General features: G+C 36.4%; 1 protein-coding gene across 1 annotated transcript in view; it reads left to right on the top strand.

Moving 5' to 3' along the window:
• DNAH7 (dynein axonemal heavy chain 7) overlaps window positions 1–25,758 on the top strand; it is a 339,933-nt gene that overhangs the window by 60,993 nt on the left and 253,182 nt on the right. The window contains exons 15-19 of the mRNA XM_077154513.1: window positions 11,753–11,831; window positions 14,585–14,809; window positions 17,734–17,880; window positions 20,139–20,824; window positions 22,747–22,933. Coding sequence (XP_077010628.1) covers window positions 11,753–11,831; window positions 14,585–14,809; window positions 17,734–17,880; window positions 20,139–20,824; window positions 22,747–22,933 — 1,324 coding nt within the window. The remainder of the gene's footprint in view (window positions 1–11,752; window positions 11,832–14,584; window positions 14,810–17,733; window positions 17,881–20,138; window positions 20,825–22,746; window positions 22,934–25,758) is intronic.

The raw sequence follows: 25,758 nt of genomic DNA, 5'->3' as shown, positions 1-25,758 counted from the left end.
AAAGATTAAATAAGATTAAGAGGAAATACAGAGCCAAGAATCACCAGGATGGCATTGTAGGGATATCTCAAGATGATAAAAGGGTACCAGCCATAGAGTGCCATCAGCTGAAAGTGGAGTTACATGACTTGTCAACATTTTTAAAGAATTTTCTCTACTGTTAAGGAAGTCTACATAACATGTTTCTAGATGAGAGAATTGAACATTGCAAAGATGCCAAATCTCCGCAAGTTGCGCTACATCAGTTCCATCCCAATTTAAGTTCCACAAGGAATTTTGTGACCATAAGAGTTTTTCCTTTATTAGAGAAGTTGTGGTTTACAGGACAATCATGCATAAAATACAGGATTACCATATACCATCCCACCGCCAACACCTTGCATTGGCGTGGAATGTTTGTTACAATTGATGAGAGCACATTTTTATAATTGTTTTGTTCATTAAAGTCTATGGTTTAACTTAGAGTTCACTGTATAATGTATAATGTAGTTCCAAGGATTTGTTTTAAATTTTTACTCTGTTGCCATATGTATAGTCTAACACTTCCCCTTTTAGTCATATTCAATTATATATTTCAGTGCTATTAATTGCATTTATAAAATTGTGCTACCATCACTACCATCCATTACCAAAACATTTTCAACATTCCAGATTGGAACCCTGTATATTTTAAGCCTTAACTTCCCACTCCCTGACCCCACCCCACCCCTCAGTAACCTATACTCTAGATTCTGACTCTATGGGTTTGCTTATTCTAATTGTTTCAAATCAGTGAGATCATACAATATTTGTCTTTTTCTCATTTGGCTTATTTCATTCACCATGATGTCTTCAAGGTTTATCCATTTGTCGCATATATATGGACTTCATTCCTCTTTATTGTTGAATAATATTCCATCGTATATTTATACCACATTTTATTTATCTGTTCATCAGTTGACAAGTATTTAGGTAGCTTCCATCTTTAGGCAATTGTGAATAATGCTGCTATGAACACTGTACAGATGTCTGTTCAAGCCCCTGCTTTCAATTCTTTTGTGTATATACCTAAAAGTGGGACGGCCAGGTTGTATGGTAATTCTATACTTGAGCTTTCTGAGTAACTGCCAGACTGTCTCCCACAGCAGGTGCACCATTACACATTGCCACCGGTGATTAATGAGTGTTCCTATTTCTCCATATCCTCTCCAACACTTGTTATTTTCTGTTTGTTTTTTAATAGCAGCCATTCCAATGGATGTGAAATGGTTGCTCATTGTGTTTTTTGTTTGTTTTGTTTTGTTTTGTTTTTGCATGGACAGGCACCGGAAATCGAACCCGGGTCTCTGGCATGGCAGGTGAGAACTCTGCCTGTTGAGCCACCGTGGCCCACCCTTATTGTGGTTTTGATTTGCATTTTTCTGATAGTTCATGATGTTTAACACATTTTCATGTATATCACCTTTGAAGAGAAGTCTGTCCAAGTCTTTGCCCATTTTTAAATTGGATTTTTTGTCCTTTTGTTAAGTTGAAGGATTTCTTTATATGTACTGGATATTAATCCTTTATCGGATATGTGGTTTCTAAATATTTTCTCCCAATGTCTTTTTACTTTCATGATAAAATCCTTTGAGGAACAAAACTTTTTTATTTTGATGAGGTCTCATTTATCTATTTTTTTCTTTTGTTGCTTGTGCTTTGGGTATAAAGTATAAGAAGCTATTACCTAACACGAGGTCCTGAAGATGTTTCCCTATGTTTTCTCCTAGGATATTGATAGTTCAAGATGTTATATTAAGGACTTTGATCCACTTTGAGTTGATTTTTGTGTGCGGTGTGAGGGAGAGTTCCTCCTATATTTTTTGTAAATGGAGATCCAACATCTCAGCACACTTGTTGAAGAGACCATTCTTTCCCAATTGTGTAGTCTTCATAATCTGGTCCAAAATCAATTGGCCTTAAATGTGAATGTTTATTTCTGAGCTCTTAATTCTATTCCACTTGTCTATATGTCTGTCCTTTTTCTAGTACAATGGTGTGTTGATTAAGATCAGGAGTGTAAGTCCCCCAACTTCATTCTTCTTTTTAAGATGGCTTTAGCTGTTCAGACCTCCTTACCCTTTACCCTCCATATAAATTTGGTGGTTGGCTTTGCCATTTCTGAAAAAAAGACTGTTGGAATATTGATTGGGATTACATTGAATCTATAAATTGCTTTGAATAGTATTGACATATTAATGATACTCAATCCATGAGCACAGTATGTTGTTCCATTTATTTAGGTCTTCTTTAATTTCTTTTAGCAGTGTTTTGTAGTTTTCTGTGTACAAGTTGTGTTAGTTAGATTCAGTTGTCAACTTGGCCAGGTGAGCATACCTAGTCTTGTTGCTGCGGACATAAGCCAATGGTACGTGAACCTCATCTGTTGCCAATTAACATCTGCAGTCGGCTAGGAGGCGTGTCTGCTGCAATGAGTGACGTTTGACTTAATTGGCTGGTGCTTAAATGAGAGAACACAATGTAGCACAGCCTAAGCAGCTCGGCATTCCTCATCTCAGCACTAGTAGCTCAGCCCAGGCATTTGGAGATGCAGAAAGAAGTAACCCCGGGGAAAGCTGTTGGAACCCAGGGGCCTGGAGAGAAGACCAACAGAGACCATCTTGTGCCTTCCACGTAAGAAAGAACCTCAGTGGAAAGTTAGCTGCCTTTCCTCTGAAGAACCAACAAAATAAATCCCCTTTTATTAAAAGCCAATCCGTCTCTGGTGTGTTGCATTCCGGCAGCTAGCAAACTAGAACACAAGTCCTTTTTGATTCTTCTAGTTGCTGTTGGGAACAGAATTTTTTTTATTGATTTCTTTTTCTGATTGTTCATTGCTGGTATATAGCAGCATAAAAATCAAAACCTATTGATTTTTTTTAGGTGTTGATCTTGTACCTTGCCACTTTGTTGAATTCATTTATTAGCTCTAGAAGCTTTGTTGTGGATTTTTCAGGATTTTCTGACTATCAGATCATATCATGTGCAAATGGGGAAAGTTTTACTCCTTTCTTGCCAATTCAGATGCCTTTTATTTCTTTTTCTTGCTTAATTACTCTGTCTAGAACTTCCAGCACAATGTTAAATAGCAGCAGTGACAGCAGGTATTCTTGTCTTGTTTCAGATCTTAGAGGGAAAGCTTTCGGTCTTTTACTGTTGTGTATGATGTTAGCTGTATGTTTTTCATATATAACTTTTATCATGTTGAGGAATTTTCCTTCTATTCCTATTTTCTGATGCATTTTTATCAAGAAACGTTGCTGGTCAAATACCTTTCCGCATGATTAAAGATGATCATGTGTTTTTTCCCTTTGTTAATATGGTATATTACATTAAGTAATTTTCTTATGCTGAACCACCCTTGCATACCTGGGATGAAACCCACTTAATCATGGTGCATGATTCTTTTAATGTACTGTTGGATTTGATTTGCAAGTATTTGTTGAGGATTTTAGCATCTATGGTCATTAGATAAATTGGTCCATAATTGTATTTTCTTCTAGTATCCTTATATGGCTTTGGTATTAGGGTATTGTTGGCCTTATAGAATATGCTAGATAGTGCTCCCTCCTCTTCAGTATTTTGGAAATGTTTGAGCAGGATTGATATTAATTCTTCTTGGAATGATTGGTAGAACTCACCTGCGAAGCCATCTTTTCCTAGGCTTCTCTTCATTGGTAGGTTTTTGATGACTGATTTTCTGTTAGTTTGTAATTGGTCTGTTGAGGTCTTCTATTTCTTCTAGAGTCAGTGTAAGTTGTTCATGTCTTTCTAGTAATTTATCCAGTTCATCTGGGCTGTCCAATTTATTGGCATATAGTTGTTCATAGTATTCTCTCATGATCTTTCTTATTTCTGTATCATCAATAGTAATGTCCACTCTTTCATTTCTTCTTTTATTTATTTGCATCTCCTTTTTTTTCTTTGTCATTTGTAGTAATTTGAAGCTGTTATGTACCCCCAGAAGATTATGTCCTTAAAGCTGATCTATTCCTGTGGATGTAAGCTTATTGTGGGTAGGATCTTTTGATTTGTTATTTCAGTAGAGGCAAGCCCAGTGGGTCTTAATCCTCTTACTGGAGTCCTTTCTAATAAGAGAATGAAATTCAGAGGAACAGAACAGAAGCTGAGAAAGAAGGCCACAGAAGCTGAGAGAGCCTTGAAGCCAGAATCTAAAAGCAGTGAAACTTGGGAGACAAGGGAGAGACAGGCAGATACCTCCCTGTGACTTGCCATGTCACAGAGCAGTCCTGAATCACCAGCAGTTTGTCTTCAGGAAAAAGGTATCTTGATGTTGCCTAGATTAGTACATATTCATGGCCTCAGAACTGTAAGCTTATAAACTAATAAATTTCCGTTGTTAAAATCCAACCCATTTCTGTTGTATTGCATTTCATTAGCATTAGCGAACTAAAACAGATTTTGGTACCAAAAGAGTGGGATGTTGCTATTGCAAACACCAAAAATATGGGAATGGCTTTATAAATGGGTAAAGGGTAGATAATGGAAGAATTGTGAGGTGCTTGATAGAAAAGTCCTAGGTTGCTTTAAAGAGACTGTTGGTAGAAATATAGAGTCTTAACATACTTCCAATTAGGCTTTATACAGAAATGATGACTATGTTATTGCCAATGGGAAGAAAGGCAACCCTTACTTTAATATGTTAGAGACTGTGGCAAAATTGAGTCCTGGTTTCAAATGGCGTGCAGAATTTTAAAGTGATAAGGTTAGATATTTAGCTTAGGAGATTTCCAAACTAAATATCGAAAGTGTGGCCTGGCTTCTCCTTGCAGCTTATAGCAAAATGTAAGAGGAAAGGAATAAGCTGAGAACTGAACTCCTGGGCATATTGAAGTCAGAATTGATTTTATATATGTCTGTTAGGGCTAGTGGGTTTAGTGTACCGTTCAAATCCTGTACTTACTTATTGATATTCTGACTAGATGTTCTATCATTATTAAGAAGGGGGTGTTATAGTCTCCTACTATTAATGTAGAACTGTCAGTTCCTCCTTTCATATCTGTCAGTATTTACTTCATATATTTTGGGGCTTTGCTGTTGGGTGCATGTTTATTTATGATTGTTACATCTTCCTGTTTATCAGTATGTAATGACCATCTTTGTCCTTGTAACTGTTTTTTTATTATTAAAGTCTAGTCTATCTGATATTAATATAGCCATCCCAGCTATCTTTTGGTTACTACTTGCATGATATATTTTTTCCCATCTTTTCACCAGCAACCGACTTGTATCTTTGCCTTGAAGGTTAGTCTCTTGCAGACAGCATTTAGTTGGGTCATGCTTTTTAATCTGTTCTGCCAATCTCTTCCCCTTTTGACTGGAGAATTTAATCCATTTATATTTAAAGTTACTACTGATAATACAGGTATTTTTCTACCATTTTGCTATTTAGCCTTTGTAAGTCTAATACGTTTTTGTCCATCATTTCTGCTAAAGCCTATTTTCATATTTATTTGCTTTCTTGTGTTGTTCCATATTGAATGCCTTCTCACTTCTCTCAGGATGTACTTTTCATTTGTGGTTATGATGGGGTAAAATTTAACATCCTAAATATATAACAATCATATTTGATTTGAAACCAGCTTAATTTCAATAGCATGCACATATACTTTTCCTATACCCCTGTACCGCCCACCATTTTTGGTGCTTGTACTGCTTATATTTTTGTACATTGTATGTCCCGAAACCTGGATTTATTATTATTTTTCATGTATTTGCATTTTAGCACCTGTAGGAAAAAGAAATGGAGTTACATAGCAAACAATACAATAATACTTGATTTGTAATTACCCAAATGTTATTTACCATAAATCTTTCTCTTTTTTTAATATTTTTATTGTAAACCTTAACACACAAACATACAAACATTCTTCTTGACATGTAAGCTTTCCTTACATGGTGTGCAATCAATGACTCACAAGATCATCACATGGCTGTGCATTAATCACCATGATCATTTTTTTTTTAACATTTGCATCTCTCCAGCAAAAGAAATAAAAAAGAGAAAAGGATAAAACTCATACGTGCCATACCCCTTACCCTTCCCTCTCACTGATCACTAGTATTTCAATCTACTCAACTTATTTTAACCTTTGTTCCCCCTATTATTTATTTTTATCCATATTTTTTACTCATCTGTCCAGACCCTAGATAAAAGGAGCATCAGACACAATCATACAGTCACATTGTAAAAGCTATATCATTGTACAATCATCTTCAAGAAACAAGGCTACTGGAACACAGCTCTATAGTTTCAGGTACTTCCCTCTAGCCACTCTAATACACCATAAACTAAAAAAGGGGAAGTCTATATAATGGGTAAGAGTAACCTCCAGGATAACCTCTCAACTCTGTTTAAAGTCTCTCAGCCACTGACACTTTATTTTGTCTCATTTCTCTCTTCCCCCTTTTGGTCGAGGTTTTCTCAATCCCTTGATGCTGAGTACCAACTCATCCCAGGATTTCTGTCCCATGTTGCCAGGGAGCTTTACACCCCTGGGAGTCATGTCCCACATAGAGGTGGGGGGGTAGTGAGTTCACTTGCTGTGTCGGCTTAGAGAAGGAGAAGCCACATCTGAGCAACAAAAAAGGTTCTCTGGGGATGACTTGCAGGCCTAATTTTAAGTAAGCTTAGACTATCCTTTGCAGAGATAAGTTTCATAGGGGCAAATCCCAAGATTGAGGGCTTGGTTATTGATTTGGTTATCCCCACTGCTTACGAGAATGTCAGAAATTCTCCAAATGGGGAAATTGAATATTTCCCCTTTCTTTCCATTCCCCCAAGGGGGCTTTGCAAATATTTATTTATTCACTGTTCAAATCACTGTGGAATTTATCGGGGCATCACACTAACCTGAACAAACCAACAAAATTTCATGCCCTATTCAAGGTTCCATGTACTTAGGGTGTTCAATTAAACTGATCATACAAATTAAATTAGGAAATGCACTAGTCAAAATATAAATTTTGCACCAAATATTTCCCCCTTTAGTCTCATACAGAAGTTGAAGTTTTAAATATGGATGACTTCTGTTTTCAACACCCTGCAATACTGACGTTACTTTGTTCTTCCTCATGCAAAAACATTTTTAAATTTGTACATTTAATCGCCATCATTGTATACTATAGGCATTCCTAAATTATACCTTCTCAGTCTTTATCTATCTTTCCTTCTGGTTTCATACGTGTCCCCAGCCCTTCTCCCTCTGTCATTCTCATATCAGCTTCATTCGGTGTATTTACATTATTGTGCTACAATCAGGTAGTATTGTGAATTTCTGAATTTTTATTATCAGTCCTGTTGCACAATCTGTATCCCTTCAGCTCTAATTACAATCTCTACCCTATTTCTATCTCTTAAATGTGTTCTTAACTGAAATTCTTCAAGGTCACTCATTAATGTTAATTTATATCACTGAGACCATACAGTTTTTGTCCTTTTGTTTCTGGTTAATTTCACTCAGCATAATGTCTTCAAGATGTTGTTACAAGCTTCATGACTTTATTCTGTTTTACAGCTGTGTAATATTCCATCATATGGGTATATCACAGCTTATTTAGCCACTCATCCATTGATGAACATTTGGGCTGTTTCCATCTCTTGTCAATTGTAAATAATGCTGCTATAAACATAGGTGTGGCAAATGTCCATTTGTGTCCTTGCCTCATGTCCTCCAAATAGATACCTAGCAATGGAATTGCTGGATCAATAGCAATTCTATACTTAGCTTCCTGAGGAACTGCCAAACTGCTTTCCACAATGGTTGTACCATTTTACATTCCCACCAGCAGTGGATAAGTGTGCCTCTTTCTCCACAGTTCTTTATTTATTTATGCTGCTTTGAACCAGTATCTAGTGTCCTTTCATTTCACTCTGTAGAGCTACCTTTACCTTTACTTGTAGGGCTGGTCTAGTGGTGATGTACTCCCTCAGGTTTTGCTTATCCGAGAATGTCTTAATCTCTTCCTCCTTTTTGAAAGAGAGTCTCACTGGATATAAAATTCTTGGCTGGCAGTCATTTTTCTTCAGCACTTTAAGTATTTCAACCTACTGCCTTCTTGCCTCCATGGTTTCTGATGAAAAACTGGCACTCAATCTAATTAGGACTCGCTTGTATATGATACTTTCTCTTACAGCTTTCAGAGCTCTCTCCTTGCCTTTTGTATTTGATAATGTAATTAATATATGATGAGATGTATTTTTCTCCATGTTTATCCTATTTGTTGTTCTCTGAGATTTGTTGGATGTACACGTTCGTATCTTTTGTTAAGTTTAGGAAGTTCTCTGTCATTATTTCTTTGACTTTTCCATCTGCCCCTTTCTCTCTTTCTTTTCCTTCTGGGACTCTGTTAAGCATATGTTTGTGTGTTTGATTGTGTGCCATAGCTGTCTTAAGCTATTTTTACTTTTATTATTTCTTTTTTCTCAGCCTGATTCATTTCAAGTGTCTTGTCTTCCAGTTCACTGATTCTTCCTTCTGCCAGCTCATTCTTCTCTTGAAACCTGCCTGGGCATTTTTCATTTCAGTGATTGTATGCTTCAACTCCAGTAGTTCTGTTTCATTCCTTTTTAAATTTCTGTCTCTTGAATTAGACTCTCATATTGTTTCATTCATTGTTTTCTGGATATCCTATAGTTCTTTCTCTTTATGTACCTTTATTTTCTTAAGCGCTTTTTTTTTTTTTTTTTTTTTTTTTTTTTACATGGGCAGGCACCAGGAATTGAACCTGGCTCTCTGGCATGGCAGGCAAGAATTCTGCCACTGAGCCACCACTGCACTGCCCTGTTAAGCATTTTTAAGATCATATTTTTCAAGGCTGTGTTTGTTATGCTCATATTTTCATCTTCTTCTTGGTATTTTCTGTATTTTTGTCCTCTTCTTTAGATGGGCCATCATTTCTGTTTCATTTGTCTTGTACACTTATTGCACACTGTACATTTTAATATTTTAAAATGTTAACTCTGAAATTTACTCCCTAGGTTGTCTGTTTCCTGGTTTTGTAACCACTTGGTGGTAATAGATTTTCTTGGGCTTAGTCCTCCTATCAGGAAGGACTGCCCAAGGCGAATGTAGTATGCAGGGTTTTCCCTCTCTTTCTGGGTCTGGTGCTTTTGCTTGTTAGTTGTTTTAGAATTCCCCTGTTTGCAGGAGTTTTATTATCCCTTCCATTTCCCAGGGGACAAACCTCCCTCTCCTAGGTGTCTGAATCCAGAAGGCCTTTGTCTCATACTGTCCACCTCTAATGTTTTTACACTCATTTCGTTGTCACACACTGCTTTTGCCTGGAGGGTCACTTTGGGGAGGACTTTCCCAATTCAGTCTTTTCCAGCCAAAACAGGGCCACAGACCAGCGAAGTGGGGATAGACTATCTCCATAGTGCCTTGTGGAGAGATCAGGAATGGCACCAAAAACTTCTTCAGCGGCTGTCCAGCTAATGCAGCCTTCTGCTAACTTCCCCCCACATCCCTGAGAAAGCCCTACATGTTTAAATCGTCACAGCCTCCACCGAGATCCAGCCATCCAATTTTGCTAATCAAAGACTGTGCTCAGTGATCAGCCATGCACACCCCTGTTCTTGGGAAGAGGATATTTATATCCATTGCTGTCACCAGCAGCTACCCGGGGACTGGACCTCATGGAAACCTGCCCGAAGAGTGGGGGATGGGTGCTGGTCCCATCATATGAAGAGAGCAATTTGTAGTTCTTTACTGTCATTTATCAGCCTCTTCCTTCTGTTCTTCCCTGGATGCTGTACAGTGTTCTTCTGGCCTCTGGAGTTTCAGATAGTTGTTTCAGATGGTTCCTGCTTATTTAATAGTAGTTTTGGTGGAAGGACTGAGTCCTAGAGCTCCCTACTCTACCATCTTCCCTGGGGTTTTCTAAGGTGAATTTACTCAGTAATAACATGATCTTTAAGGGCCCTCACATTTGGTATCGCATCTTACTATAGTTTGTCTTCAGGTCATGGTAACTTACTATCTCACTTAAAAACTCATTTGTTAACTAAATTTTGAGAAAACTGATCCACTGACCCATGTTAGCTAAACTCACAGAATACTACTGTGTAAAGCAGAATACCTATTTATTTAAGACAAAGTATAACTTATGCTCCAACAAGTGCTGCTAGTGTTGTTTTAGAAACCCCTTTTCTGGTAACAGTTACATGAAAAAAAAATAATCGAAATATTTTCTGATGGCTGCTGTATCAGCAGAAGAAAAAATTAGATCATTAAAAATAAATTTTTTTTTTTAGGCTGCTAAGAAGCCTGAAGGGAGAACTTCATTTACTTACTATGTGTTAGGCGTAAGACCAGGCACTTGGGCTCTAAATATGAATAAAACTGCTGAAGGAGTTTACAGTATACAGGGGAACTAGATATAGACACCAGTAAATTATAATATGGTACACTGACTACTGTACTGAGTAGTAGGTACAAGTCACAGAGATAGAGCAGAGAAAAAGGTGATTAATTCCGTTTCAGGGTGGAGGTTAGGGGTGATGAGGGAAATCAGGGAAGGCTGCCAAAAGGAAGTGATGTGTACATTTCATTTTGAAGGATAAGCAGGAGTTTGTCAGGTGAACAAAGTGGGTGAAAGAATTCCAGGTGAGAAAATATGTAGAAGGGAGTGAGGTATGAAAATGGCATGGTGTATTAGAAGAACCAGGAGCAGTTTGTGTTAGTTTCCACAGATACTGTGAAGTAGGGGAAGCAGGTAAGGCTGAAGATAAAAAGGGAGGGTGCCACTGAAAAAAGAACTTGGGCTTGGGTAGCTTATCTAGGAATCAGGATCATATTTTCAGCTAAATCATATTTCCTATAATAGTTCTGGAAGAACAGTGAAAATTTCTTTTACTGATAGCTTTCCATGCTGAGTGAAATATTTATGTTAATTACCTTGCTGCTTTCCTCCCCTTTTAATTGCCCTCTGAGCTCATGCTGGTTCTATTTTTTCCCCCTTTTTCTCCTAATTATGGCACTTCCCTCTCACCAGACTAACTGGATTTAGAGAGGATATATCAGGACTATTACAGGAACCATTAGATAAGAATTACCCCTAAATTTCTGTCCCTATACCATTCAACTGGCCTCTCCCTGAATCCTTTCATCTCTGTCTCCCCCCACATTCTTAGAGGGCAGGGAGTCAGTCTCACCATCATACCATTCAGCGCCCTTCGCTCTGTCTGTAACATCAGCCCTGCTGCCTCCAGTCCCTCTAGACCGGGCTCTACCGTTCGTCCTTCTGGATCCCTTATTTTAAACTTCTCCTCTGTTGATTCTGCCTCTGAAGTTTAAAAACATGTTCAAACTCCTCTTAAATCTTCCAGCCCACTTCAACCCAACATGATTACCATGCTATTTCCTTTCTCTCTCTCCTTCCAATCAGTCTCTTGAATAATTTTCCACGGGACATACCTTGACTTTCTTAGCTCCCACTATTACTTCTGGCACCACAGTTGGTTCATTATTTATGTTCACGTCAGCTTAGATTAGTAGGAAATATGTAGTTTGGAATGTGATAGATAATCATTAAATATGTAATGAATGAATAAATAAATGAATGCAAATTTGTTTTTAATTCGTTAGATTAGATGTCATGTAGGTAAGTTGTAATCTTTATTTTTCATGTAACAGGGCATTTAAATACAGGATTATATTTAAGAATGAATTGAATTATAAATATATAAGATTGGTTTTGTCTGATGTTTTAGATTATGTGATGAATTTGAGAAGATAGCTGAAAAAGCTCTTAGCACTCCTCCAAATACCACAGAACTAATGGAAATGAAGGTATGGTTTATAAACTCTTTATAAGCATATGTATACCATGTATTTATTGCCACAATAATGCTGAATAGCAAATCACTCCAAAAGTTGAGACAGGGCCTAAAACAATAATGTTTTTTAAATATTTAGTTTATTAGTCTGCAGTTTAGCCATTTTGGTTAGGCCCTCCTAGACAGCTCTTTGGTCTTCTTTGGATCACTTACACATTTGGGGGTCAGCTGGCTGTCAGTTGGGTTGACTGAGTGCAGTTATCTTTCCAGCAATTTGATTTTGCTCTCCTTGACTCTCAAACTCCTGCAGGCTAGTCTGGATACTGGGAGAAGTAAATAGGGATTCATCACCTGATATTTAAAATATTTTTGTATCTTAAAAAAAGGTTTATTCCCACAGGGGGAAAAATAGATGATCAATTTATTAAATTCCAGGCATTTATTACCAGCCAGGCATTTAGTATCAGTGGGGGAAATAAAAATCAGTTATTTGACCACATAGAAAGCTAATTATGGGCGGTGCGACGGTGGCTCAGCAAGCAGAGCTCTCACCTGCCATGCCAGAGACCTGGGTTCGATTCCTGGTGCCTGCCCATGTCAGAAAAAAAAAAGCTAATTATTTAACTAAATTACAAAAATATTTGTTCATTTAGACGTTTTGTTACTTGTGAAATCGCCATGGCTTGCATCCTATTTCTTTGTATTTGCAACATAAAGACGTTTAGTCTAATTAGAATGATAAATCAGTGAAAGATAATTAGGCAATTGTGTTTGTTTTTAATTATAGAAGTAAAAATTTAAACAATATATGGAATTATATAAAGTAAAAAATAAAAATTCCTCCTTTCCTTTTCCATAATTGCATTTCTTAGAGTTAACTATTCTTTATAATTTTGCATGAATTCTTTTCTTTTCAAACTTTTTTTCCTATATATATAAAAAGATGTAAAACACTAGAGAAAGAGAGATGAATAGAGAGCCAGATATGGAAATAGCAAACAGCAGTAGAGAAATAATTTTTTTTTAAATGTAGGAATGTTACCTCGTGGAGAGAGAAGTGGGATGAGGACAGGGGAGGTAAACATAGGTGCTTGTAGTCATTGCCAGTTTTCTCATTTTTCATTGTGATAACAGTTTTCCCTTGGAATTTACATTATTAAAATAATACAGATAAATTAATATGTATAACAAGAGCTTTGGGAGAGATGTGTATATATGTATATAAACTTGTGTGACACACACATACTATGCGCCTCCTCATGCCCACGCACTCCCACGCACAGATTTGTTTTTGCAGAAACTGAATCATTATTGCATACTCTGCTGCAAACTGCTTTGTTCATTGATAGTATACTTTCTGTATATTTCTCCTACTGGGTAACTAGGGCTCTTACTTTTTTCCAAAATTGATAGTTTATTACCCCAACCTGATTATTTAATAATCTGTAATTTCATCCCCAATTTAAATGTACCTCTGTCAACACTAAATTTCCGTATACACCTGGATTTATTTCTGAACTCTTTTTATTCTGCTTTATCCCCTATTCCTGGGCCAGATAAGAACTGTTACCTGTTCAGTATGTTTTGATATTTGTTGGGGTTAGTCTCCATTGTTTTTCTTTTCCAGATTTTCTTTACTATTCTTGGGTATTTACTGTTTCAGAGAATTTCAGAATTATAACAAATTCAGTTTTTAAAAATGCCAGTGCAATTTTGATGGAAATTGCATGGAGTTTATAGACTAATTTGAGGAATATTTACATCTTGACCATATTATATCTGAATATCTAGAAACACATTTATATATTTATTCAGGACTTTAAAAATGCCCCTTCAATAAAGTTTTATAGCTTTCCTCATAGAGATCTAACATGTTTCTTGTTAAATTTGCCCATAGCTATTTTTCAGTTTATGTAACTGTTAAGATTGATAAATTTTTTTCTACTATAGTTTCTCAAACTGGATACTGCTGAGGTATAGAGAAACAATTGCTTTTAAATATTTAGTTGATATGTGTTCATTTTGGACTCTCTTACTCCCTGAAATCTCCACAACTTGGTTGTAAAATTTTTTTTTTGAGGGGGTTACTCTGTGTGTAAAAAAGATAATTGTGTGACAAACTTCTCAACGTGTACTGTTGTTTTTTTCTTTTCATCGTCCTGTCCTGTTGGCTAGGTGGTCAAGGCCCTGTGAGGTCAGCCTTGTGGCTCCCTACTCCGCACCTCCCTCTCACTGCTTCAGGTGACCTCTCACCTGTTATACACTCTAGCAGTGACTTCTCCTTTGCAGACCTCATCTCTGTTGCAGACTTGAGACTTTACATTTGTTATGGTATCTTCTTGACAAATACCTGTCTCTCCAACTAGACTGTAATCTCCATGGGGGCAAAGGCCATGTCTGGTTTCTGTCACGCTGGATCGCCAGCGCCTGGAATGGTCTCTGGCACATAGTAGGTGCCCAGTGACGCTGTTCTGAAAGAATAAATAATACCACTCAAATGCCCTCTGCTTCCTATCTTCTGGAACCCCATAGCATTCTTCTGTGATTTTCCACTTCTTTTATGTGTTATTTGTTATTTTTATTTCTTTTCTGTCCCTTTAGTAGAGGTGCTTGGGAAAGATGAGAAGTAAATTGTTCCACAGTTATTTTGAACCAAAGGCCTGCACTTCTAACAAATCTGTGCATATTTATTCAATGTATTTCCACAGTCTTTTTTTACAGGAACCATTTGCTACAATGCCGTCTGTAATTTTTGTTTTCCCTCAGGCTTACATTCAGAAAGTGGAGGCAACAGATATGAATGAACTGGAACAGAGATTAGTGGAATCCAAAAACTGCCTTGCCTTCCTCATTGAATGTGCCAACTTTTCTCCAGCAGACATTAGACTAAATAATAATGTTTTCCAGTGGTATGGAAGAATGGGAGAAATTTTTGAAGAACACAGGAAAATAATTAAAGATAAAACAGAACAATATCAAGAGGGTCTTAAGGTTGGTGCCATAGATTCTTTTAACTATTTTAGTTTCCAGGAACTATTTTTTGTTAACTTTTTATAAAGCATTATCAACTGTTCTATTTTGAAGGTCATCTATTTTAGCTTTCTCCTACTAGAAATCCTAGCAAAAGGTAAAACACATATTGAAGTGAATGAGCACTATATTGATCGAGTTGGGTCATTTCTTGATATTTCAAAATAACGTGGAAAAACACTAGAATATGTTGCCCATAAATACTATTTAATAGAAAATAGTATCCATTTTATACAATTTATAACTTGATTTGTCTATTTTTATTATTTGAATGTCAAGGCTCCTTTGTTGAAATGTGCCTTCCCATCTCACAGTCATTCAAACTCTCCTAAGTGCTGTGCCCACTCATTGTTCTATTCAATGATTCTAACCATTTTTTTTTTAATTTATGTTTTTATTTGGTTTGGTAAAATTTTTTTTAACTTTTTTTTTATTATGTAATATAACATATATTCAAAGCAAAGAAAGGAAAAAGCTTTCCAAAACACTCTTCAACAAGTAGTTACGGACAGATCCCAGAGTTTGTCATGGGCTACCATACCATCATCTCAGACTTTTCCTTTTAGCTGCTCCAGAACATTGGAGGCTAGAAGGAATATATATATATATTTTTATCATCACTTTTTTCTTTTTTGTGAAAAATAACATATATACAAAAAAACAATCAATTTCAAAGCCTAGGGCAACAATTAGTTGTAGAACAGATTTCAGAGTTTTTTATGGATTGCAATTCTACAATTTTAGGTTTTTACTTCTAGCTGCTCTAAGATACTGAAGATTAAAAGAAATATCGATATAATGATTTGGCATTCATATTAGTTTGTTAAACCCAATCTTCTCTGTATAATCCTACTATCACCTTTGATCTTTCCCCCATTCTTTAGGGGTATTTGGGCTATGCCCATTCTAACTTTTTCATGTTGGAAGGGGCTGTCAATAGTAAGGGGTAGGGAGATGGAACCAGCTGCTGCTCTGGAGAGGCTAACGTTTTTTGTTTGTTTGTTTTACATACAAGATGCTTTGTAATTTGACCCTAACTACTTGGCCAGCCTCATCTTCCTACTCCTTGCTCTTGACCTGTCAGTAACTCTGAGAACTTCCATGTCTCTTAGCACACCGTAATCTCCTACACCTCTCATCTCCTGCACATTCTCTCCATGCACTCTAGAACACACCCTGCTCCCCCTTCCCCATGCCTATCTACCTGGCATACTTAGTTTATTTTCTGGGAGGACTTCTCAGTCAGACCACAGGGCTACTTCTCCTCTGCCCCCATGCACCTTTCACATCTCTCCACTGGACTAATTGGCTTATTCCTTTGTTGTTATTTTCATGTCTAGACCTCCCCATTAGAGGATTAACACCTCAGAGGACAAGACTGTTTCATTTTACTTTTTCTCCATCTATATCCCCACTGGCTAGCATAGGAGTATCACGAGCACTCCATAGTTACTGTCTGAATAAATTATTTAGTATTTTCAGTCTCATTTTACAAACGAAGAAACTAAGGTTTCTAGAGGTTAAGAGACTTGTTCCAGGTCAGCCAGTGGAGATATCCTTTAACACAAGCTAGCTGTCCTTCTGCTATACTACAACAAATATAATTAGCAGAATAAATTGTTTGGAGAATAATTCATAGACTAAGGAAAAAACCCCATCTCATACTGTAATCGATATTTCCATTTTATATTTAGGCCATTAAACTTTTTTAAAAAACCCTGGAAAACATCATGAATAGTAAATATTAGACACACAAGTTACAATATAATAGAGCCTTAGAAAAGTACTAGGTAGTCGAGAACGAACTATACATTGTAGTAAAGTATGCTATTCCACAGACTACACATAATGCTGATGAATCTTTACTCCCACAGTCCTTCTCTCACTGGGGCCAGTGCAGTAAATTTGCCAGGAAACTAGAGAAAAGAGGGCAAAGCCTGTAAAGGTTATTTAACTTATTAACCTAAGTTAGTCAGAGTTCTCCAGAGAAACAGAGAGATATATATTATATATCTTATATTATATATTATATATATATATATATAATGAGATTTATTATAAGGAATTGGCTCATATGACTGAAGGGGCTGGTAAGTCTGAACTCTGTAGGGCAGGTTGCAAACTAGAAGCTGATAAAGGTGATATTGAATCCTTGGTCTGAATTTACAAGGGGAAGATGGCTGGCTGGAAATTCCAGAAAGAGCCAATGCTGAAATTGAGGCAGAAATTCTGGTATGAAGACCACCAGCTGATTGGATGAGGAGATTACTCACATTGCTGTCAAGTGATTAGAGATGCAGTCAACTGATTATAGATGTAAATTTCCATCTACAAAATACTCTCAAGTGGGCGGGCCACGGTGGCTCAGTGGCAGAGTTCCCATTTGCCATGCCAGAGACCTGGGTTCGATTCCTGGTGCCTGCCCATACAAAAAAAAATTAAATCAAAATACCCTCAAGTAAGGCAGTGCTTGAGCAAACAATTAGACACTATAACTGAGCCAAATTGACCTCATGAAATTAATAATCATAATTTGCTAGCATAAATTATTTAGCTTACTGAAAAAAATACCATAGTTTAGCACATTCTTTTTCATTTCTATTAGTTAGAACTTCTTACATAAATAATACAAGGTTAAACCTTATCTAATTTGTAAATTAAAGATGAATGAATTCATCATGTTTTATTTACTCCGTTAATTTTTCATCCTGACCCTTAAAAGTCCTGCATATTTAGATAATCTTCCAGATTTTCTCTTTCTTTATATTTTGCCATTGGTAAACATAGTATTAATTCTGATAACTTTTGTAGGTATTTAAATTTTCTCTTGATAACTAGGTATTTTAACTTTTTAAAATAGTAACAACTAATATTATTTTTATTAGTTACGATGTGAACGATTTGTGGAAGAATTAGAGAGTTATGCCAAGCAGGCTGAAGAATTTTACACATTTGGGGATCTTCAAGATGTACAGCGATACCTGAAAAAGGCTCAAACACTGAATGGAAAGCTGGATTTAGCAGCAGAAAAGGTATAATTTGCAAATTCTTAAGTGGTTGAATTAGTTCAAATAAAAAAAGATTGAATTTGTATTGGGTATGTACCTTTAGCAAATAAATTCAGATAAAATGGGGTAACTACATTTAACTAGAAAATAATACAAATGACACAAATAGTTTTTAGGGACATGCTTCAAGGAGATGTAGCATTTCTGTTTTCTATTGATAATTATAGCATTTCATTGTCTTCGTCTTTTATTTTAAAGATAGAATTATCTCTCGGGCAGACTTCATTTTTATCTTACATCATTTAAAATAATTGTTTCAAATCATTTAAATAGTGATAGTTGGGAATCCATATTTTCAAGCAGAAGTGAGAGAATTATGGCATTTGATTACTGTTAAATAGTTTTGTTACTGGGCAAAAGTGGTGAGTTCTCTGCCCAATGCTCTCAGCAACCAATTCCTGAGACAGTGGAGTTTCAAAGAGAGAAAGAATGTATTGCTAGGTAGAAAGCAGGAGAGCAGATGGCCTATTAATCCAAAAATCTGTCTCCCTGAACTGCAATCATTCTGATAGTTTTATAGCATTAAAAAATGGGCAGGTTTTAGAATAATGAGCACAGCGGCTCCAGATGATGTAATAGAGGTGATCTAATTGTTGAGCAAGAGCAGATTGATGACATGCTTAGTCACAGACATATGTAAGAAAATAGCGGCCTTGATATGATGATGGGCATGATTTTCAGTATTATAATGAGGTGTAGGTACTTATAGGTTAAGGTCTAAGTTATGGCACATGTCAGGCGGGCCATTTTGGTTAGATAACTTTGGAATTGGTGTGGGTTAGTTCGTAGCCTTAGGTCAGCCCTTCATGAATAAACATCAGGGGCTGTCTTTAGTGATCACAAGACTCCAAAGTCAGAAAACCAGACAAAATGAATATAAGTGAGGTCAGTCACAAGGTTTTCTAATCACAAGGGCACAAGATAAAAGCCGTACAATCATTATCAGAGATCAAGGCAGCTGGATTATAGTTTGGAGATTTCATGTATTTCCCTCTCTCTACTCTAATATACCAGAAAGAAGAAAAGGAGCATCTGTATAATGATTTAGTAATCATAATCATCCCTTAAATCCTAACAGTTTTTCCATCTTTATAGACCCAGCCTACCATATTTTTAAATTAGGCACATTATCTTTTCCCACCAAGCCACTTTGTTCCCAATACTGATATTTCAGAGAAATTGAAGAAAAAAAGCTACACTCTTTGCTATATAAAATGTTTGAAATTTTTAATTGCATTTTTTAATAAAAAGAGAAAATACAGAAATAAACCCTATTATAATGCTCTACCATTTTTCTTACATTGAAAGATTTTAATATCTTATAAGTTCAGGTAATGAAATAGTTTATAATAAGCATGCATTCAAAAAAAGAGAAATGCAATTCTGTATTTTTTTTCAACTGAGGCCTCTGAAATTTTATGTAATGTGCATAATTTATATATTTAGCTCACACTTTCCAATTCTATAGATTTCTCCTCTCAGCCACCAACATTCTTACATGTTTTACCACTAAATTAAGAGGAGGTTAATGCTTTCTTTGCCTCCACTTATCTTACTCATCCTGGAGACCCAGCTCAGATTGTATCATCTCTGCAGAAGCATCTATGGCTATTTCAGTGTGATTACCCTCCTCTGATGACAGCATTTTTTTGTGTATAGTATTCATTTCATATTAAACAGATAACGGCTTTGAAAGATCTCTTGTATTACCTTAGGTTATTATTGAACAATTGTTATTTAACTTTGCATGCATGTATCTTGCTTCCTCAGTTGGACTGAATAACACTTGGTCAGTAGAAAAATACTTTTTTTCTGTTTCCTGCAGTATCTAACACAGTGCTGCATTTTTTTGTTAGTCAGTGTATGAAGGTATATCCTTAACATATTTGGACAAAGACTTCTTTACATATGTAAATTTATATAACTATTTTAACTAACATAAAACAGTCTTTGCTCTCTGGAAACTGAAATGAAAAAGAAATAGATAGAGTGGTGCGATGGTGGCTCAGTGGCACAGTTCTTGCTTGCCATGCTGGAAAAAAAAGAAATAGAAAAAAGAGATTACTGCTCCATTTCCCAAGATTATGACCCAATTTAAATTTAACTTTAGGCCATAGTGAGTGTTTTTGGAGGGGTCACATTTTGAAATATATGTTTAAAAAATGTTTGTCTATCATTCCCACTTTCAGAATAATGAATGTATTTAATACCACTCCTTCCAGATTGAGCAGTTCAATGCTGAAGAGGAGGCATTTGGTTGGCTACCATCCATATATCCGCAACGTAAAAAAATCCAAGATGGGTTGAACCCTTACCTGCGTCTCTATGAAACTGCTGTTGAGTTTAGCACCAAATATAGAGGATGGACTGAAGGACCATATCAGAAGGTGAATCCAGACCAAGTAGAAGCAGACATTGGAAATTACTGGAGAGGACTGTATAAGCTGGAGAAAACATTCCATGATTCTCCAAATGCATTGGCAATAACAAAAAAAGTGAGAACAAAGGTGGAAGACTTCAAGCAGCACCTTCCTCTCATCCACGTGATTTGTAACCCCGGCCTGCGCCCCCGGCACTGGGAGACTATGTCCAGCATCGTTGGTTACCCCCTGCAGCCATCCGAGGACTCCACTGTCTTCTCCTTCTTAGAAATGAATCTGGAGCCATATTTAGACAGATTTGAAGGCATTAGTGACGCAGCTAGCAAAGAATATTCTCTTGAAAAGGCCATGGAGAAGATGATGACTGAATGGGATGCAATGGAATTTGTCATTCTTTCTTATAGAGAAACTGGGACATTTATTTTGTCATCAGTTGATGAAATTCAGATGCTGTTGGATGACCATATTATTAAAACACAAACTATGCGAGGATCTCCTTTCATTAAGCCTTACGAAAAACAAATGAGGTAACGTGATATTTAAACGACATCTATTTAATGAGGCAGTTCTTTTTGAAAATTGGTTCAGCACAATGTACTTAATATTTTAAATAGTTCATTGTTAGAAATGGCAACCTCCACTGCTTTTGAAAGAGTACTTTCTTAATGGTTTAATTTTCATAATCATATCAAATGCAGTATCCAGATACCCACTTCTATTGTCCTTGATCTTTTATATTTGACTCTCAAAAATAATTTTGTACCTGTGGACACCTGAATGTACAAATTATGAAGGGAAGGTGAGAGTGCCCTTTTCCAAATGTACTAATTAGTTTGTAGTAAATGATCCCTGAAAGTCTATTGTAATTTTCATTCCTAGATAGGAAAGATGGCTAGATAAGTGCAAAATAATGAAATTATAATTCTAGGCTGGGCCTTTAGGCATCTGACACAGATGATTAAGTTAAAGCTTTACCCTGTCATTTTGTTTGTAATTTGTACTAAGTTCGTATCTTACTTCAAAACCCAACAAATCCAAATAAGACCACAATTTTCAGTGTGAATTTGCATGGTAAGAGAAAGCTAATTGCTTTATAATATCCCCTTCTGGTTACTGATATATTATCATAAACCTGAGTGTGCTCCGCTCAGGGTTAGCCCAGTCGCTGTATTTGGCTGTTCTACCCCCTGCCCTGCTTGCTCCAGTGTGCTCAGAAGAATAATTTCTGAACTACTCCGAAAGTGCAATATCTAAACTCCATTTTAGGAACTATGCACACTGTCATAAGCTGTTGGGAACTTTTCATCTGAGGATTAGGTGGAGAAAGAGAGGAGAGCACCAGGAAAAGCAGGGACATTTGTGTCTTCTTGTGTGCAGATAGGATAAACTGATTTATTGATAAGCATAGAAAGGAAAGTATTTTGAGAAATGCCTGGTGACTTTTAAAACTCCTATTTATATTCATTGTTTTTAAGTGTCTAAAATTACACATTGCCATTTATAAATGATGAGTAATATATTAATATAGGCATAAATCCATCCCATCTCTAAGTTCTTTTGCCATTATTCAATCATTCTTCTTTATGACTATGTTATATCTTATCGCTTAGTGGTTACAGCTGACTGGGTCACATCATGGTTTATCGTTTATTAGCTGGGTGACCCTGAGCCTGGTACTTACTCTCTGAACCTTAGTCTCCCCATCTATAAATAGATTTTGTAATTGACCTACCCTTGTAGGGCTGTTGTGAAGATGGAGTAAATGCATACACCTTAGAACTGCACCTGGCTTCTGGTAAAATTGTTAGTTTATGGTATAGTCATAATATCTATTCTTAAAGAAATGGAGTCTTTTTTTATGTTCCCATATTTAGAAATGGACCCATTGTAAACTCAAATATGCATCTTACTCACAACACACTGATACATTTAGGAGTGTGCAGATTTTTCTTTAAATGTCAGTTTCATCTTAGGAACTGAAACATTTTATTCTGGAAATAAAGTCTTTATGGGCCCGACTTTGATGAACTTAAATTTCGTTTTATGAAACGAGCCTTGACTATAAATACCCTTTCCTGAGAAGTTCAGGGTGCCCTTCGCTGAGAACGCTGCTGCCGATGCCAGGATCTCGTTTCTCAGTTTGTAACCTCGAGCCATGGAATTGGATCTCAGAAAGGTTCATTGTTATATGTCAGAAACCAGCCCGTTTGTAGATAGCTATATCTATCTTAACGTGTGTATCGGTATCAGCGGAGATGTTGATGTCATTATTTTAAAACATGTTTTGTAGAACAAGGCTAGTGATTTATCCTTGAAGGAAGCTAGATGAAGGGAATGAAAGTTCCAACACTACGTAGAAGATTGATAGTCTAGTCGTGATTTTGAGTTTTGTCCTCAGAAACATTGCTTGGTTCTCTGTGGTTAAGAGTCATTGTGTTTTGCTGCTCAGAGACTGGGAGGGCAAGCTCCTGCTGCTTCAAGAGATCCTGGACGAATGGCTCAAGGTCCAAGCCACGTGGCTGTATTTGGAGCCCATTTTCAGTTCTCCAGACATTATGTCTCAGATGCCTGAGGAAGGCCGACGATTTACAGCTGTGGATAAAACATGGAGAGATATAATGAAAAGCGTCACACAAGTAAGTAAAAATCTCTCAAAAATGTGATTATGTGGGTTGAAGTGACATGGTTTTTGTTTTCAAAAACTATCCCACATGCATGCTCATATTGGCTCTCAATTTAGAACAGCAAGGTGCAAGATATAGCAAAAGCAAAACAAGTATTTTCCCTGATGACTCCGTGAGGTACAAATTAAACTGAGTTGTTTAGTGACCTTTGGTATTACTGGTTCTTGCCAGAAATTCAGGTAGAACGATGCTGTACTCAGTGCTTGCTGCTCCATCTATCACGTCTGCCCCGTAAGTGCTGCTCCACCGCTGAAATACACTGCCGTGGAGATGTGTCACCTGCCAGTCAACAAGACAACACCGTTCTCTGTAGGAACAACACCAGCAACAAAAGATGAGGTGACAGAGAAATAGATCTAGAGTCCAATAAGTGAAAATGAAGGCAGGAAAAACCTGAAAAATAAATATACAATATACTGTGGAAGAATACTAAAAATTAAAGCTAAGGAGGCAATTTTATAAAAATCAGTACCTCTGAGTACAGTATGGTTTTTGTTTAATTAAAAAGACATTTATTGGGCGGGCCATGGTGGCTCAGCAGGAAGGCAAGAGCCTTTCATGCCGGAGACCCAGGTTTGATTCCCGGTTAGAAAAAAAATAAATAAAGACATTTATTGGGTGCACAAGTGGTTCAATGGTAGAATGCTCCCCTTATACATGGGAGACCCGTGTTCGATTCCCAGACCATGCACTCAAAAAAAAAAAGACATTTATTGACTGTCTGGTTTGTGTGTTATTAGATATCAAGATTAAAGTAGAATAAATATTAATTATTAAATTGCATCACTAAATGATGTGAACTATCCCATTGTTATTTTGATCAAATATTTTACTGTGAATTTGGAAGAATATTTCTTAAATTTTTTTCTACCCTGAAATAAAAATGTACATATCTTTATCATCTAAACTTTGAAAGCTATGACTATAATCCTAAATACTGATAATATTATAAAGACATCAGCTATATAATTTGATGGGAAAATATTAAGGAAGATGGATAAAGGTTTGTTTGTAAACTTATTCCCTTCTATGTAATAGTACTTGAAACAAATCTCTATATAAGCCAAACTTATGTAAAATTGATCATACAGAATTAGTTCCATATTTAAAGGAGCTGCTGGTAAGTTATTTGGTATGTGGTTAATCATCTCCAATTAATATATTTTATAAATGCAGTCTTTTATATATTGTCTTCTTACAACAGGGCAGAGAGCCCTTATAACATGTATACATTTTCGCTTGTAAAAGAATCATAGAGAATATTTTTGTTGCCCCCAAAAAACAAAAAGTAGATGCTTTTGTATACTGCTGGCTAGTGTGATTTTAAAAATAAAAATAATTTCTCTCTTTTGGTATTTGATCACAATACTCTTAAAAATCCCATACAGCTAAGCAAGTTTTGTAAACATTTCAATGCCTAGAAAGGGGCAACAGTGCTGGGGTAGTAAAATAAGGAAAGGCTATTTCTGACTCTTTATAATTGCTGAATTAAATACAAACATACAACAATGTTCATAGCGGCATTATTCCCAGTGGCCAATTGGTGGGAACAACCCAAGTGTCCATCAGCAGATGAGTGGATAAACAAAAGGTGGTATACACATACCATGGAATAGTATTTGGCTGTGCAAAGGAATGACATTCTGATACGTGTGACAACCTGGATGAACCTTGAAGACATCATGTTGAGTGAAATAAGGCACAAATATATGATTCCATGTATAAGAAATATCTCCAATAAGCCAATTTATATAGATAGACAGTAGATTAGAGGTTATCAGAGTGCAGAGAGAGGGGCTGCTGGATGGTTAATGTTAATGGGTACAGATTTTTTGTTTTAGGTGATGGAAAAGCTGTGGTAATGGATGGGAGCAAAAGTTATGAATGTGATTAATACCACTGAGCTGAATACTATAAAAATGATTAAAATGGAAAAACTCGTCTTTTATACATGTTATGAGAATAAAAATAATAAAAAGGAAACAGATAGTAAAAAATTAAAACAGTAAAAACAGTGTTTCAGCTTTGCTGGCAGTTTTTATATACTTCAAAGTGCAAACATACAGATAAAATAAACAAAAATGCATTACTTTTCCTTGTTCCTAAATAAGCATATTTCTTTTCATTTACTTCATATACTTAAAAGACTCGATTGTCTTCCTCAACTTGTTTTGCATTTTCTCCTTCTCTACATGTTTAGTATTCAGAGCAGCTTTTGTCCATTCTCTCCAAAGCTATGAAAATAAATATTCTCTCAGGAAATCTAATAAAATAATCCATGTAATAGAGGCTGCTGGATTAACTGCTTGGTACAAAAGGCCATCATTTTCATTGTTAGGGGTTCCTAATAAGGGTTCTTTTAGAGATAGACTAAGCCTCGGGAAAGCCTGAGTTTAAAAATAGCATGTAAATGATACTGTTTGTCTAACTGGCTTGATTGAGGTGTTTCAGCTCTTTGAGGTATAAACATGACATAATTTTATGTTTTGGTACCTGCTGCCAACTATGCTTAGTCAGAGCCCCATTCTCCTTGGGAGAGGCTCCCTTACTGACAGCTCATTCTAATTCCAGAATTGTTCAGTCACTTTTGGTAAGTTTTGTCTGTGAAGATTTAGTTGTACCTGTTTCAGAATCACAATCTCATATTCTACTCAGCACCCTCCTCCTCCACACAGGGCAGATAAACCTGAGGTTGTAGTGTTGGGGAGCTGTGGGACTACTCTCCCCGCTAACTCTCTCCTTCCTGTGCTTATCATGTGGTGTTGGTACCAGGAGAA

Source organism: Tamandua tetradactyla, chromosome 3 (assembly GCF_023851605.1).
Source record: "Tamandua tetradactyla isolate mTamTet1 chromosome 3, mTamTet1.pri, whole genome shotgun sequence".
Lineage (NCBI taxonomy): Eukaryota > Metazoa > Chordata > Mammalia > Pilosa > Myrmecophagidae > Tamandua > Tamandua tetradactyla.
The sequence above is the reverse complement of the archived record's forward strand: the minus strand, read 5'-3'. Positions and strand labels throughout refer to the sequence as shown.